Raw genomic sequence first — 16534 nt, 5'->3', positions numbered from 1 at the left:
CAAGCAGGGACTTCAGATGACAGACCCCGCGCTCCTGCAGGTTGTGCACAAGATGGAGGTGGTAACTCCCTCTCCAGGCCAAGCTCACCGATTCAGGGCCGGTCTGCTGCTGCTTGCCTCCACGAGCGCCTTCTTCCCGCCTGGCTCTGCGGATGCTGAGGCTGCTCTGTGCTCCACAAGGGCTCTGCTGGCGCTCAGCACCAGGCAAGGCTGGGCCCGCTCTCACCTCCTCTTTCTCTTGCAGCTTTGCATCAGACGAGCCCTTTCTGAGCACACGGACTGACCTTTCTGCTTTTTCGTTGTACTAAAGACTCTCATCCAGGCAAACAGATTACAATTAGTTATGCAAATCAAATGGTCAAGAACCGAAACACGATGCATTCACAGCTGAAAGCCTGATTCGCAACAGGAGGTCTTGCCTGCCCCACTCCCGATCCATTTTTGATTGGAAATGCAATTTCCTTTCTTCCTCCTCCAGAAGGACCATGACTGGGCACATACCAGCAAGTAGGCTGTACTGAAAAGGCAGTGCAGTCTGGAGCTGATGAATGAAGGAGACCCTTCTCCAATTCCAAACCTTACCAAAAAAGCCCAACCATAAAAGGGACTTTCCGTCTCTACGAAACAACTGACAATTTAAAAGTGAAGGTACAGCATATTCACAGGGTGAGAAGGAAGAGAATCGTCCAACTCCATTTGCTTTACCTTGGAAACGGTTGAGGCAGCAAAGCATTTTCGGTCATTACCTCTCCGTCTTAAGCCCTGTTTCATCTTAAAAATAAATTAAGGAGCCAGGAAGCAGGAAGACGACAAACAATAAATTGTTACTCGAGGGACTGGGTTCTTCTCCCTCCTATCACAATGACTGTGACTGTTGGTTTCTTCATCTTTCCATCCGTCCTGCAGCACAAGCGTTGAGGTTTTACAAAGTTTTTCTTCTCCGTCCTGCACTGAGCTGAGGTGGGAGACAGCCATCGTCAGATTTTGGCAGCTGCTCTTTTTTATTTGCTTCCTTTGCTGCAATGATCAGAGGAGTCAGGCTGAAGAGAGGCTTGGCTAACGTTAAAAATGGGTGCTGCTCAAAGGAAAAAAAAAAAAAGAAAAAAAGAAAAAAGAAAAAAGAAAGGAACCGTTACTTTCCAAACCCAGTTACTGACAGGCTCAAGCAGTATTCCGCTGGTTACCAGGAACATGCAGAAATAGGACCGAGGGGACCATCTGCACCTGCGTCTTCTAGTCCCGTCCCTTGCTATCACAGGCAACCATGGCCCATCATTCGATTAATCCATTTAGCAAGGTGTCTTCAGCTTGCTGGCATTTTGGCCCTGCCAGCGCGCTGGGAATGCTGCTTGCTGTCCCAGGGCCTTGTTCCTTTCAGGAGACTCCAAATGCTTACTTAGGCTCCTGTTTTCTGAAGACATGGGCTATTTTCGTTGCCAGAAGAGATGAAGGGCACAAGCCGTTCCTCAGGCAAGGCCAGTACCTCTAGGAAACGTTGATCGCAGTGGTATTTAGGCCCATGTGCTCTTCTGAAGGCCACTGAGGTACAGGTGTTCAGCACCAAAAGAGCAGGGAGACAAGGGACACAGCGCTGATGGACTCAGCTCTGGGTTGCAGGGATGGCAGTGCCTACCACCCCATCCCCTGCCCCTCCTGCGCTGGCTGGCACCTTCACAGCAGGGACAGCCAAGTGGCACACGGCGCCACTCCCTATCTCCCACAAAACTGGCCCTAAACCTGCAGCAGTTTTCATCTACTCGACTCTGCCAGGCAACAGAAGGAGTTGTGACACGTCCTGCTCAGCCGTCCCTGTTTTGGTGGCAGAAACCTCTAAAAGTGGGGCTCAGCAGCAGAAACCTCTAAGAGTGGGGCAGGATGGACAAGCCAGGGCCTCTCTGATGCTCACAGGGAGCACCCACAGCCCCTTCCTTCCCACAGCCAAGTCTCTGACTGCTTGCCTGTGACTGATGTCACTGCGCTCCTCCCTGGTCATCTCTGTATACACTAGTCCCCAACCCCATTTCAGGCCTCTGCACCTGGTATCGCTGCACTTTGGCTATTTTGCCACCGTGTAAAACTGAATATACTACCAAAATACAAAATAGGGCCACAGAAACGATCAGAGGGATGGAACAGGCTGAGCGAGTTGGGCTTGTTCAGCCTGGAGAAGAGAAGGCTCCGGGGAGACCTTCTAGCGGCCTTCCAGTGCTTAAAGTGGGCCTGTGAGAAAGGTGGGGAGGGACCCTTTAGCAGGGCCTGTTGCAACAGGACAAGGGGTGACGGTTTCAAACTACAAGAGGGCAGATTCAGACCAGATACAAGGAAGACATTTTTTACACTGAGGGTGGTGAAACACTGGCACAGGCTGCCCAGAGAGGCGGTAGAAGCCCCATCCCTGGAGACATGGAAGGTGAGGTTGGAGGGGGCTCTGAGCAACCTGATGTAGCTGAAGATGTCCCTGCTTCCTGCAGGGGTTTGGACTACAGGGCCTTGAAAGGTCCCTTCCAGCCCAAACCAGCCTGTGATTCCACTTATTTTTCATCTGAAAAGCACCAAGACTGGAGACCAATACAAGGGGGCTCCCTCTGATGCCTTCGAGTTTAGCTGATGAGAAAACCATTACACAGTACAGCTCTTTCACTCGCAGCCGCTTCGCATTCTACCTGCAGAAGTTCCTTGGCAGACCATCGCCTGTCCACATCCACCTCCAGGCAGCAGTTCAGAAAGTCGTGGAACAAAGCAGAAAGTCGCTCGGGGTTCTGCAGCTCTGGTGTTCCATTCGTAGCTATCAAATCCTCCACCTAGGGAAAAAACAAACACGAGACTCCACCTGTTTCTTTCTTATCCGTAACTGCTCATACAGAGCCCATTTTTTAAGGTCCAGACTCCAGCACCAGTTTCTTCCCTGGCAGAGGGTATAGAGAAGATTTTTCTGTACCTACAAAAGAAACCTGGATACAGCCACAGCTACTCCAACATCACAATGATCTTGCCTTGACAGCTGATTTCATGGGGTGACCTAGCGAGTATCAACTACATCAGCAAAAGCCCATTTTGCTTCTCCAATGACTGACACCAGCTTTGCTGGCTATTTGAAAGAGTGAATTTGGTCTAGCTGTATTCCTTCAAAGGATTTTTACATAACATGCATCTCTGCAGTGCTCACTGCTCCCTAAAGTACAGCTCCCATAAAACAAAGGGAGTCAAGTTTTTTGCTCTGTTCTAGACAAACATGGTAACCGGATGAAAGAAAAGTAAATCCATCAGCTTATTCCTTGGATAAAGAAATAGAAATTGGAACCTCATTTTCAACACCGACATCTAAGCTGCATGCACAAATACATTACGAAGAAAACGCGTAACTGGGCAGACAGGAGCCACCTGCAACTCTGTCTTTCAGCAGTCTCCAAATTCCACATCAGCCAGTCTTCCTGATACACCTCAGGCCCAGGAATTGGAGCGTCATTTTGCAAAACATCGGGCGAGCCTTATCCAGTGTGGTGCACTCATAACCAATGAGTGTTTGCAGTGTCTGCAAAGGGGCAACGAGTTTGAAAAGACTTCTCTGCCTGCAGATACAGTCCAAATGCTTTTCACAAAAATTGCCCAACTGCAGAACTGCCCGCTGAAAAATTTCTGTCATTCAGAGATACAGCTCAAAGAGAGTTCAAAAATCGCACGAGACATTTCAAGCACTGTTGAAGGCCAAAGTGGCACATTCCTGACCTGGCTACATGTCACTGCTCTTTGGAGGTTCTCCCCTTGACACAACCAAAGCTACAGTGTATGCTGAGATGCTCCGGTGACAGTTTTAGAAGCGGGACCTGGGGGAACTACTTCCAGCTGATGTGACTGGGATTTTGTCACATGGGGGTCTAAACATGGAATAGGTTTGAAAGACAGTGGGACCTGATTTGATGTGCACCTTACCCTGTGAGTATCTTCATTAAAGTAAGGAGGTTCTCCTTCTGCCATTTCTATTGCCGTGATCCCAAGTGACCAGATGTCCACTTTGGGGCCGTATGCTTCTCCTAACACCACTTCTGGCGCCATCCACTGCAGAGTCCCGACCATTGTGCTCCGTTTACTCTGCTCAGGGCTGATCCAAGCACTGAAGGCAAAATCAGCTGAGGAGAAAAACAAGTGTGGTTAAAGGCAGCTTGAATTATGAAAGCAAGCAAAAGAAACCCCCACTGCATGCCTGAGAACACGTTGTTGAATCTGTCTGAAAAGCGGCCGTGCTCTCTTTACTCAGTGCTGTAGCCAAGGAAATCCTGAAGTGGCCACTTAAAAACCCCTCAAGTTTCCTGCAATGGCTTTTGTTTACTTGAAGCTTTAGACTGGACGTCCCTCCTGCTGGAAGGGCCATACACAAACCAAAGCCACTCTTTACAACACCTTTTTCCTTTCTACCCCTCTCTGCACGTTGGAATGGAGCTCGCAGCTTGCAGCAGTGGTCAGTGCACTACCACAGGCATCGCTTTTGGGGAACTGGCAGTCAGTCAAAAGCAGCCCCATGCCACAGTCTGACCAAGAATACCTACTCAATTTGACAGATCCATCCATTCCCAGAAGAATATTGTCGCTTTTGATGTCTCTGTGAATCACTCCGTTTGAGTGAAGGAAATCCAGGGCTTGCAGGCACTGATAGATAACAAAGAAACATGGGGGTAAAAACTGATGACCTGATTTCATCACACAAGAAAGGAAAGGCTGCTAAAAGATTTAATTTCTAGAGGAATTGTGAGTAATGCCGGAAAATTGCACCGTCAAGAGGAACAGCTTGCTCCTTCAACACTGTTAAAGTAATAACTTTCTAAATGAAGGCGTAACAGGTTTGGAAAGAGAAATGTCCATTACTGTCACAGACTAGCCCCTGAAAGCGCAGACAGCAGGGCTGCTGCTGCACTCAGTGTGCTATCTCCATCCGTACGACAAACCATTGTTTGCCAAAAATGAGAAAGTCCCTCCCTTCGGTATGAAGTGGATCACTGTTGGGTGGGCGGTTGCATGACAGAGGGTTTATTGTCAGGCTCTAGAGCAGATTTGGAAATAGCATGTCACTCATTTTTCAGGAGCAAACACCTTTTTGGGTGGCATGCTATCCTTTTAAGCTGAGGACTGTGACAAATGAATCTCTACTTTTCTTTGCTGTTATTTTAAAATTCTGCCACCAGCATGTTTGCTTTTACGGGCAAGGAACGCAGGACAGACACGCTCCAGGCATATGTTTAAATTTAGAGGCAGAGTTGAGAAGAGTAAAACTAAAAAAAAAAAAAAAAGAAAAAAAAAAAAGAGAAAATACAATAACAGTATTCAAGAGCGTAATGACAGGGTATAGTAAGCGCAGTGATGCCGGCAGGGAGATCACTTAAGGTGCTCTTTCTTCTCCATATTCTAAAAGCAACACAGAAACAAAGCTCTCAAGATGAAATCCCTCTTGTTCTTACCACCTGTTCAGAAATACCATCCTGGCCAGGGAAGCGGAAGCACACGCTAGATCCCTTACCTCCCTACAGACAGCTGCGATCTGCCATTCATCCATAGAGGTCTCCGTAACAACATTTGTTAAAGAGCCTCCGGCCAAGTATTCCATAACCACCCAGAGCTCATCGCCGACCAGGTAGCTGAAAGAAGAAAACAATGGCACTCAGGTGAACAGGCAGAGTTAAATAACCTCAGGAAAAAGACTGCACTTGGTTTTGGTTTCCAGGCCATTTCTAAATGAAGACAGGCGAAAAGGACTGGACATTCCTTCTAGGCTATACGTACCTAGAAACTGTCCGGTCTAAACAAGAAAGGCAGGTAAGTGAAAAATTAGGTGTCTTAGATGGCAAGCAAGTGAAAAATGCAGTTTAGTACCAGCAAAGATAAATCTTGAACCAGGAGGTAGCACGTCAACTGGTTCATCATCTTAACACACCAATTCCAGGATCAGCTCCAGAAACAAGGCAACACAACTTTCATACTTGTCCACCGTAGGAGGGCGTGTACCACTGAGGACAGACATCGGTCAACAGTCTGGAAAACCTTACATAAAATACACTCAGAGACAACAAAAAACCCAAGCACAAAACAACACGAAGGTAGTGAACTTACAGGCTGTTGTTTTAGTAAGATATGGCTGATCTGGGCTTTTGAAAACTGCCTTCAAACTATATATGCCAGAAAAGATTAATGCAGACAAAACACAATCTTCTCCCATAAATTTTATATGAGCAGATAAACAATAAAAGAGGTCAATTTTCTGCCAGAGACCAAAAGGGTTTTTAATCTTTGGCTTGCAGTACGTAAAGGAACATTCATGTGATTGTACCAGAACTACTTACCTGTCTAAATAGTTAACAATGTTGGGGTTCTTATTTTCCCTCATGATCAAGATTTCATGAAGAAATACTTCCTTTTGGGGCTCTCGATGGAGATCCATTTGCTTTATGGCCACCTAAAGGGACATGGAAAACCATTAATTTGAGCAGTCGGTTGCACAAGATCAGAATGAACATGGAGGGAGCGTTTTTGGAATGACGTAGCAGAGCTCTGCCAAGCTGTCCTGTTCCTAGACATAAGAGGTCAGCAACTCACACTACAACACCCTGTTTCTCTGCTAGCTCGGCTGCTACTTACAGGACACGTGGCCATGTATATTTTGATTGGTGAATCTGTAAAAATGGTCTTTAAACTATCAGCCACAAATCTCTAACAGCCCTCTCTGGACCTACATTCTTTTCAACTGCCTCAGTTTACCACCACTATTCCTAGTCATGCACATTTTGCAAGCAGGAAGTGATTTTGTTACTGCAAAAACATAAAACCGGCTGGTAATGCTTCAGCAATTACGTGATTTTTTTTGATCATTATTTTAGCAACTGCTGTTATTCTTGACTGCATCACTCAAAGCAAACGCAAACGTACCTCCCTTATCAAATGTGGTACTAAAAAGATCCTTAAGGTTACGCAAAGAAAATATGATTCTAGCACCTCCTAATGTCTTGAACTTTGATTTTGCAACTCTAAACACCATTCTTTCACACAGTTAAAATTTGCAATGCTTTTCCGCATTTAAAACCAATAATCCGTTCTATGGTATCGTATGGATACACCCAGGGTTATAAGCAGAGCTTAGGGCTTTTAGATCCCTTGTAGAACTCCACCTAAGAGCAGGTATAAAGTGCAGCACTGCAGGTGGAGGAGAAATACCCGTAACATTCAGATGGTATTTGCTGACAGCCAGAAATGGTCAACCAGAAATCTTAAGCTGTAGCCCCAAGGAACAACAGGATTCGTTAAGACACCACCTTGTCTGTTGATTACTAAAATGACCACTTTTGCTCTGAACCTCTGTAGCCATCCCGCCTCTGCCTCATCATGATTTGCTTCTCAAGCCCCTGGCCCCCACTTCCCTGCAACCAGTTCACGGGCTGGCATGGGCTGTCACCGACACCGGACCTAAACACGACCGTATTGTTTTGGAGAGACCTTTGCTCTTGATATACGTCTTCTCATTTGTCAGTGTGCGGGCCAACCAGCTTCAGGACGACTAACACACAAAACTGCGTCTGAAACGCAGTGATCTCTCCTTAGTTAGGTCTTTGAAGATGGAACACATGATGGAAAAGATGCTAAACAGTATCACTGCCTGAACCTGGGATTAAGGTAAATTGGGACTGAATGACCGCAGCCTTCAGCAGCGAGTGGATGCACTAATACATTCAGTAACTAAGACAGAGCTAGCGTGTCCTGAGCGCAGCAAGCGCTCAGTTCCTGAGGCACAGAACCACATGGCCCTTAAAGAGCTTTCCCCGAAAACCTGAAGACAACACATGAGCTATGTTGCAGGCTGGCGCCAGTCTGTGCTTCAGAGGAACAGCAGCCTTGGCAGTAAAGGTCTCCTGGCGATCCGAAAGCCCAGCCACAGTTCGCACCGGGGGGAAAAGCACTGAACACCTGCAAAATCTGCTGGGGCTGTTGACACTTACCTCTTGTCCCGTGGCAATGTCGAGTGCCACATAAACAGTTCCAGACGCCCTAGAGACAAAAGAGCAGTGAAGAAATGAGCAGTGGTTTAGACCCTGTAAGTGAAAGCCCTGACAGGAGATCTCTGCTGCCTCTAGTGTTTCTAAAACACCTTGGTTCCTGCACTCCCTCAGCCAGCAGCGCACAGTGCAGCAGCCCACCAGCCCACCAGCCCCCTTTATCCAAGAGAAAACTGATGTCCAACATGAAGAGAAAGGGCTGGTGCTAATCTCCAATGTTCATACTAAATTATTTTAGTTCAAAACTGAAGGGCGGGGAAAATAATACATTTAATTCTTTTCCCATTTTCTCCAGTTTTGCTCTCTTGGGCTTTATTTTTTCCTTCTCCTTTTTTTATTTTTTTTTTTTTCCTTTTCTTGATGGGTGGGTGGGTGGGTGGGTGTGGTTTCTTTCCAGAGAATGTAACACACACAGTCTAGTTGTGCCTTCTCACACCTCTTATTTGGATCTATCTGCAAAACTCAGGCAACACCATGCATAACTATGCAGTTATAAGCCTGATCACTGAATACTTTTTCAAGCAAAATATGTGAAATAAATGTTATTGAGAGCTGTTATTTATCTGACAACTATCGGGTTGCAAGCTGCTCTTTCAGGCAATAAAGTTGTTTCTCCTTTCTCTAGCGTGGCCGTAGTATTTTGAGACATACAAAAATGATTTCTCCTAAGAAAATAAGCAAACGGGTGCCACAAACTTGAGGGACAGGAGATCTTCCAGGTCCTGCTCCTTGCCACAGCAGACAAGACACTGCCAGCATCAAGTATTCTTTGATGACGCCTTCTGACCACAGTTAAGAACTCTGATCAGTACGGAGAGACAGGAGAGTCTAAAACCAGTGTCTGAACACCTTGGGAGCTTGCCTGACTTCACGCTTGGTATTACACCAGCAAAATACCTGGCCCGTGTTTCTGTGTAAGTAACTGTGATTGGACTTACCCTTGCCCGATTTTTTCAAATCCAGTGTATTTCTTCTTAGGATCTCCCACGCTCACAATGCTCCCTGAAAGAAACAACATTAACAATGGAGATTCTGCCTTCCAGCAGGTCAGAAACGCAGCCCCACTCTCTGGGGCTGTGAGCCATTTGTAGGCAACGACAACAATACAAGCAGCTCCGCAGCACACAGAGAGTCTCCCCGAAGCCTGATTTTCTACAGTCCTTTGGAGAGTTACCTTGACAGGAAACCAAGAACATGGAGGAACATTCACAGGAGCCAGATATCAGAAAAGAACAAGTACCAATGCAAGTGTTTGCTGTCTAGAAACATTCATGAGCGCTGGAACAACAGAGCCTTCATTGTCTTAGGAATAAATCGTCTGTGCGACTCAACAGAAGGCTGAAGTCTTCTGAAGATTAATTGCAGTTGGGCTTCTGGAATCCTGCCTGCCAGCATGGCAAGACAACGGGGCATCACCACCACCTGGTACGCTCCCTGTTAAACAATTTTGCTGGCCTTGGCAGGATCACTAATGGGAGCTGCAGGAGAAGAAATGACACCAATAGAATATCTGGGGCAAGGGAGCGCCTTGAGGCTTAAAAGAATCAGCTTAGTGCTGTAGTTGTCCAAGGGTTTAAACAACCCACAAAACCCAAACCAAAACCCAACACAAAAACACCACACCAAAAAATCCCAAACCAAAACCCCAGCAGACTTCTGCAAAGTGTTTTGCTCCAAGGACGGGTGAGAATCAGGAGTCTAAAGACAACTGAGGAACCTAAATATTCTGCTCCATTTGGCCATTAGCACACAGGAGTTCACCAGGTCATTCACTAGGTCACAGCCTTCTCTGTTCAACCAGAAACAAACTCTGCTTTTGCCTTTAGCCTAGAAGGCAGCTCAGGCAAAGCCAACCCTGTCACAGCTACCCTCGGTGGCAGAAGCAATGCCCAGAGTGCTCTCTTGCTTCCTCTTAAGCACAGGAACAGTTTGTGCAGGGAGTCGAGTCTCTGTGACACTAAACTGAGGATGACCATTGAGTACCTATAACCCCGAGACGCGCACACAGCGTACACAGCTTTATCAGACAAGAAATACAGAATACGTACTCAGTTTCTCTAGGATCTCCTCATCTGTCATTTTGGATTTTTCTCGCTGCCCATCCGTGTTTCTGGACGAAGTGTTTGAGTTTTCAGGCTGAGGAGTGGTGGCTTCTTCAGCTGGTGCTGGTGCAGCGGCAGGTTCAATGACAGAGCGTGTGTTGATCTGTGACAAGTATTTTGTGTCAGAAAAGTGGCTTGCAAACATGCCCTGAGATCCTATTTTACATGCAAACCCTTAGGAAGATCCTGTCTGCCCCATCCAGGGCTCTTCGACAATGTTTGGTTTTGCCGTCCCCTTCTCAAACTCAACAGGCAAACATGAAAGGCTGGTTTTACACAAGTTCATGGCCAGTTTCATTTTCAATTTTCATTGATTTTTGGAAAGATGCCCGAAACAATGAATTTACTGCGTTGTAAGGAGAGAGAAATAGATCTGACCAGGGCCCCAGAGCCTTGCTCCTCCATGCTCATGTGTTTTCAAGGGTAACAAAACGACGCTTTAGTTGGTACCCAAGTGTCCGAATAGAAGCAGGAAGCATCTCCCTTTTCTGATCACAGCGGTGGAACTGACTTCTCAGCAGGATTTCAAGCCTTAGGGAGTGGCCATTTGGAACTGCGTTCCGGTCCTTCACAGACCTCCCTTCTCTGCACAAGGCAGAGCTGTGGAGGGTTCTCCTCACCAAACTGCAGCCATGGAAAAGCTAAGGGGTGTGCCTGAGCTGCTCATTTCTCTACTTATATAGTCTGTGGAGAGCGACGGGTACCTCCAGGGGACGGTTTCTCTGATGTATCCTGCAAGGGTGTGAACTGTGTCTGATCACCGCACTCTCCACTGATGCCAGAGAGCCTGGACAGGTACTTTGGACAAAGCTGCTCACTTTTACACCAGCAGCATTAACAGACAGAATGCTACCTCTTAGCCAATACTAAGAGAAATACACGGTCTCTAGCAGGAGCACAGGAAACTCATCTCTACGTGCAAAAGTTCAAAGCAGATGTTCCTGGCGTCAGTGACTCAGGTGAAGCCCTAGGTCACGGGAGGACTCCAGCCCGTCCATCCGTCAGCGGCAAATGCTGTCTGATCAGAAACACGCAGCTCTGAATTACACCCCCTGCAGCGCTAACCAAAGCTAGGACTTACTGATTTTGTATGTTCAGGCCGTGGTGCAATAACAGGTGGAGGTTCATTGTCATCTTCCTCCTCTTCATCATCTTCATCCTCTGCCTCAGAAACAGAGGGAGCTAGCGGGGGTTCTGATGCTGGTTTTGTGCTCTGTGGACAGACAGCAGCATGAGTGACAGTCACCACTTTGGCACTTCAGAGGTTTGAGAACCACACAAAACTTTAGTCTGCTCAGACACCAGCAACCAATCTAGACACGTCTGTAGTCCTACAGGCCTCAGTGCTAAGTTCCACACGGCACAACACGATTTAAAGGTTACAAATTACTGGGCGGTTTCGTTCATTTGCCTTGGTGCTGTTTGTGTTTGCTACAAACAACTACATCATTCCCGGCCTTAGTTAGAGTCTAATTTCACAAATGTAATGCTCGAGTACATCACTAGGAACCACATCTGCTCGCTGGTGAATTGCTTTAGCATTGGGTGCGCAGAAACGGTAACGTTAACCAGAAGCTGACAGCTGTCCACTGGCCAGGTTAATTCACACACTTCAAAGTGCAAGGCCTCCTCCATCATCTTGGTGGGAATCGCGTTTTGGAGAGAAAGGCTGTTTGTCTCTCTACTAATTCACCCGAGGGGTAATCGTGTTGCCTGTTCCCACAGCGCTGAATTTCCCTGTTCAGCAGCTCCTTTTGCAGCACCATCCTCCTCTTCACCCAATCAGAAGTGAACACATTGATCTCTCCACTCTTCGCCCGGAGCCCAGAGTGAATGCAGCCCTCTCAGCAGCAAGGTGCACCGCGCCGCCCTGCCCGGGGCTGCCAGGCAGGCATCCCGACTGCTCACCCAGCCTCCCCTTACAGGCATTGGAGAATAAAAGCCAACTTTTAAAGGGAAATGGTGAAACAGGCTGCTAATCTGGCCAACGCCGGGAATGATACGTCAGACATTCTAAACGCCAGTTTAAGGGCCCACCCTCTCAAGGCTGGCACTCTGTCACAAAAGGCAACGCTCACAGCTCGCTCCACAGTTCCTAAACGCTAGGCAAGTAAAAGGTAACTTTCACACTTACCGAAGAACAGGCTTCCATGTATGCACGGGCGCTTTTATCTGCAATGGGCAAGGGAAAATTAACCAGATGCTGTTATAAAACTGCCTGGTGTGGGGAGTCCCACAAAACACGTAAATCCAAACAGATCGCATTTTTTGTCCACAACAGCCCTCTGGCAGCAATAGTTATTTTACATTGCAAGCAAGAGAGCAGGACAATATACCAGGTTATTCTTTTTCTACAGTTTCTTGGGTCTATTTTTTGGCCCTTTTTTTGCCCCCAGTCAAACAGAAACTTGCTGAAGAAAACACAAATTGCTCTATTACAGTCAATGCTTCTGTTCTGCCCAAGAGCTACCGCAGCCTTTTTTGGTAGAACGGTTTGGGCTGGAAGGCACCTTAAAGGCCACCCAGCTCCAAACCCCTGCCATGGGCAGGGACACCTTCCACTAGAGCCGGTTGCTCCAAGCCCCATCCAGCCTGGCCTTGACCACTGCCAGGGAGGGGGCAGCCACAGCTGCTCTGGGCAACCTGTGCCAGTGCCTCACCACTCTCCCAGGGAAGGATTTCTTCCTCATCTCTAACCTAAATCTCCCCTCTTTCAGTTAGGAACCGTTACCCCTCGTCTTGTCACTACCCTCCCTGACAAAGAGTCCCTCCCCACCTTTCCTGCAGCCCCCCTTTAAGTACTGGAAGGGCACTAGGAGGTTTCCCCGGAGCCTCCTCTTCTCCAGGCTGAACAAGCCCAACTCTCTCAGCCTGTCCTCGCAGGGGAGGTGCTTCCAGCCCCCTCATCACCTTTGTTGCCTCCTCTGGACCACTGGTAACTTAATGGTATTTTTGCTTGAAAATCAACTCCGTGATTACGGAACAGCAAAAGAACACACCGATGCAAAAGCCAGATACCCTGCACCTCATCAGACCCTCTGCTTACCTACTAGATCTGTCATCAGCCAGACTTTGTCTAGCAAATAACAGAAAGAATGGGCCAAAGGCAAAAGGACATGGAAAATCACGTCACAGACTTGCTTCTTCATCTTCGCAACGCCACACGACAAGTCTGCAGACTGGGCCTGACCAAGGGGACAAAACGGCACTCTCGTCACACCCTCCCGGAAGGAGTGTGCTACGGAGACTGCTCTGGGCACCGACACCTTCCCTCTCCTCTGAGGCAACGGTCCTGTTACATCACAATAGCAGCCCGCCTAGGGTGGTTTGTGATGTCATGCATAGCAACCAACTCTGCTCGGCAGCTGATGCAAGGATATCCTTGAAAAACGGGCTCAATCACAAAGTACCCCAAAAAATCCTCTTAGTCTGGAACCTATTGCTCAAAGGATCCAAGAGTAGCTCAGAAAACGCACAAAACAAGCACACCCTGTACCCCCATCTGAACACTGTGAAGGAACAAGGATGCAAAGACAAAAAGGAAACGTGACCTTCGGCCACTAATGCTTCTGACTAAAAATGGTCATGGTTGTTCCATCTAGTAACTTAGTTCAAAAAACAAGCGACAAAGAAAAGTCAATGAGTTTCCTAAGAATGCTTCTTGACCACTTGAACGTCGAACGTCCGTCTGGCTCCTCTCGGGGCCTGACACCCCCTTTTTCCCAGCGAGATGTCGACTTACCTCCTGACGTAAAGCTCAGCTACTTCTGGTTGTTAACTCTCTCTTTGGAATCAGAACGTTTGAGAACATCTAGGACAGCTTGTGGCTTCTTCTGCTGCTCCAGTTTTGTTATGTTGGAGGTCTGCAGTAGCCTGGCCCCACTGCTCTGGAATGCCCTGTAGATGTCAACGGGAAAGAATCAGCATTTAGAATACTGAACAGCCGCAGCCTCACAGACCTTTACCAAGATCCCGTGCTACCTGTAAGATTACTTTCAGAAACTTTGATTGACACCTTACAATTCAAATTAGGAGCTTAGACATTAGATGCAATCATTCTCTTCTCTACCAAAATAGAGAGCTAAAACCAGGAACCAACTTTAAAAAGAAAAGAAAGTTACGACTGTGATGGGAAAAAAAGGCCATGACACTCATCTTTAAATCAACTCTCCTCTTCCCATGGAATAATGATTTAAGGCTTAGCTGGTTTTCCTGGTGATTCAGTGCAGACACAACATGACTGTTCTATACTTGTGGACAACACCGTGCATTTTAGGAGCTTTACACTGGATTTTTAATGCTTAATAACGCAAACACATCTTGCTGCAATGACCCCTGCTGTCGGATTAAAAGGGAAACCCCACCCTGGTACAATTCGTTTTCAGCACACCAGGGAACGCGGCGGGGTTAAGAATCTGCATGGAAATTCTCAGAATCCTCACACTGAGTCCTACCACCGCTGCTAAGGATGTCTCTCTTTCGAGCTCCCATAGCTCTCTAGGTTCGCTACTGTAAAGATGCGGAAACTGGGGACTCGGGAAACGGGCTGAGAGTGCCAAAGCCTTGCATGAATTCTCGGATGTCTTACGAGTGAGGGTGGCATTTGAACACTGACCCCATCGCTGAAAGCCGCATCTCGGTGTTGAAATTATATTGATGACAAATTGCTTTAAATACCCAGTATAATTTCCTAAATTTGAAAGCCTGTCATTTTCCCCATACACTGCACAGCCAACACCTACCAGCAAATTGCAGGGCTTACTGAATGAAAAGCTACACCTGAAGTACATTTCCACGGGGCTGAAACTGTGCCTTCTGCTGCCTGTGAGGAGTTTTGAGTGCCAGACTCGCTCCAGCCGCTCCACATGACCTGTGGGAGAGACTCATGAGTGGGGCGGCTGAGCAGCGCAGCTGAGCTGGAGCTCTGAGGGAACTGGGGGAGCAGCGAGGCACAGCAAAGGTGGAATCCCTCTCAAAATCCAGCTGCATTTCCTGCTGCTGATCACAACTCTTTGAGCCCAGCAGCTCGGCCACTTTTCAGTCCACCTCACTGTCCACTCGCCCAGACTGTACTTCATCAGTTTGTCTGTGAGGACACCATGGCAGGCTGTGTTGAACACCTTCCTAAAGCAGAACTAACACCCACTGCTCTCCCATCGCCACCAAGCCTGACACCTCCTGGTAGAAGGCCGTCAGGGTGGTTCAGCATGAAACCTGGGCTGACTGTTCCTGGTCCCATTCTTAGCCTGCCTTTGTGTGGAAATGGCTTCCAGGAGGACTTGCTCCACCAGCTTCCCAGGGACTGAGGTGAGGCTGACCAGCCCCTAGTTCCCCACATCCTCCTTCTTAAAGACAGCAGTGACATTTGCTTTTTTTACAGTCATCAGGAGCATCCCCAGGCACCGCAGCTTTTCAAAGAGAACCAAGAGTGGCCTTGCAGTGACATCAGCCAGCTCCCTCAGCACTCGTGGGCGCAGCCCATCACTTCCCACGGCATTACAAAAAGAGAAGACCCCTTCCCTTAATTCTGTGAACGCGCTAACTCAAAACACGCTCCTTTCTGCCAGTGCACTTCAAAGAACGCAACTGAAATGCTGTCTCCTGCATGTTTCAGAGACTCTCGTGCTGTCATCGCACTAGCAGGTTTCAAACCAAGCCCTTCTGCGGCCCCCCTTGCTGCAAAAGCAACAAGAGCCTTGCTCCCGTTCCTGGAATGTAAGGGCATTTAAAATAAACGACCCAAAAGCCTCAGGCACGTTGCCTTCTCACTGCTGCACAGGTCTCTTCAAAAGTACACCACCTGAGCTCCGTTTTTACTGCAAACGCAAAGCAAAATCCAAAGGACAGGATTCCCCAGCTTCACCAGAAAGTTATTTTTCAAAGGCCAGTCGCACAACGCAGGCACGTGTTACTGGCTTTCCAACTGCAAGGAAGTAACTGACTGAATGCCTCCCCCTCCTTGGAAACACGTGATTAGAGCAATCGGAACAGAAGGCTTTGGAAGGGCTGTAGCATGTTCTGCAACCAAAACAGAAAACGGGGGCAGAAGGTAAACGCGATGCCCCACAACCAACAGGAAGCAAACCGAGACGTAGACGCCCGTTCGCGCTGCTGATACTTTACTTTTATCCCCTCCTCCCGGGAAGATGGAGCGAAGCCTGGCTTTCTTGTTCCTCTCCTCGGGGGCCATGGGGAGCGGTTTGGAACTGTGGTTTAGGGCTGAAGAATCGCGATTGTTGCTGTTCATTCTCAGTGGTGGGGCTGGAGGTTTCTCTTCAATATCGAGACTATCGGACATCTTCAGCAGCCCTCACAGCCTCCTGCAAAAGCAGAACAGAAAGCAAGCCTGTCAGGTCAGGACGCCAAGGCTGGCGTCCTGGGGAGGAAAGAGGGCGACAA

The 16534-nt window shown here is 47.9% G+C and overlaps 1 protein-coding gene across 1 annotated transcript; it reads right to left on the bottom strand.

Moving 5' to 3' along the window:
- Positions 1-922: 922 nt before the first annotated feature.
- On the bottom strand, positions 923-16433 carry LOC147414930 (serine/threonine-protein kinase PAK 3-like). The gene is made up of 14 exons (XM_086470692.1): positions 16191-16433; positions 15187-15207; positions 13878-14032; positions 12270-12307; positions 11217-11348; positions 10082-10238; positions 8972-9035; positions 7977-8025; positions 6330-6442; positions 5510-5627; positions 4545-4644; positions 3931-4127; positions 2664-2801; positions 923-1075 (listed from the first exon to the last, which is right to left on the bottom strand). Exons 4-14 carry the CDS (start codon positions 12285-12287, stop codon positions 923-925), a joined length of 1239 nt encoding a protein of 412 aa, XP_086326818.1. The 5' UTR covers positions 12288-12307; positions 13878-14032; positions 15187-15207; positions 16191-16433.
- Positions 16434-16534: the final 101 nt, after the last annotated feature.

This window comes from Leptosomus discolor, chromosome 9 (assembly GCF_034619465.1).
Source record: "Leptosomus discolor isolate bLepDis1 chromosome 9, bLepDis1.hap2, whole genome shotgun sequence".
Classification (NCBI taxonomy): Eukaryota; Metazoa; Chordata; class Aves; order Leptosomiformes; family Leptosomidae; genus Leptosomus; species Leptosomus discolor.
Note: the sequence above shows the minus strand (reverse complement) of the source record. Positions and strands in the feature narration are given on the sequence as shown.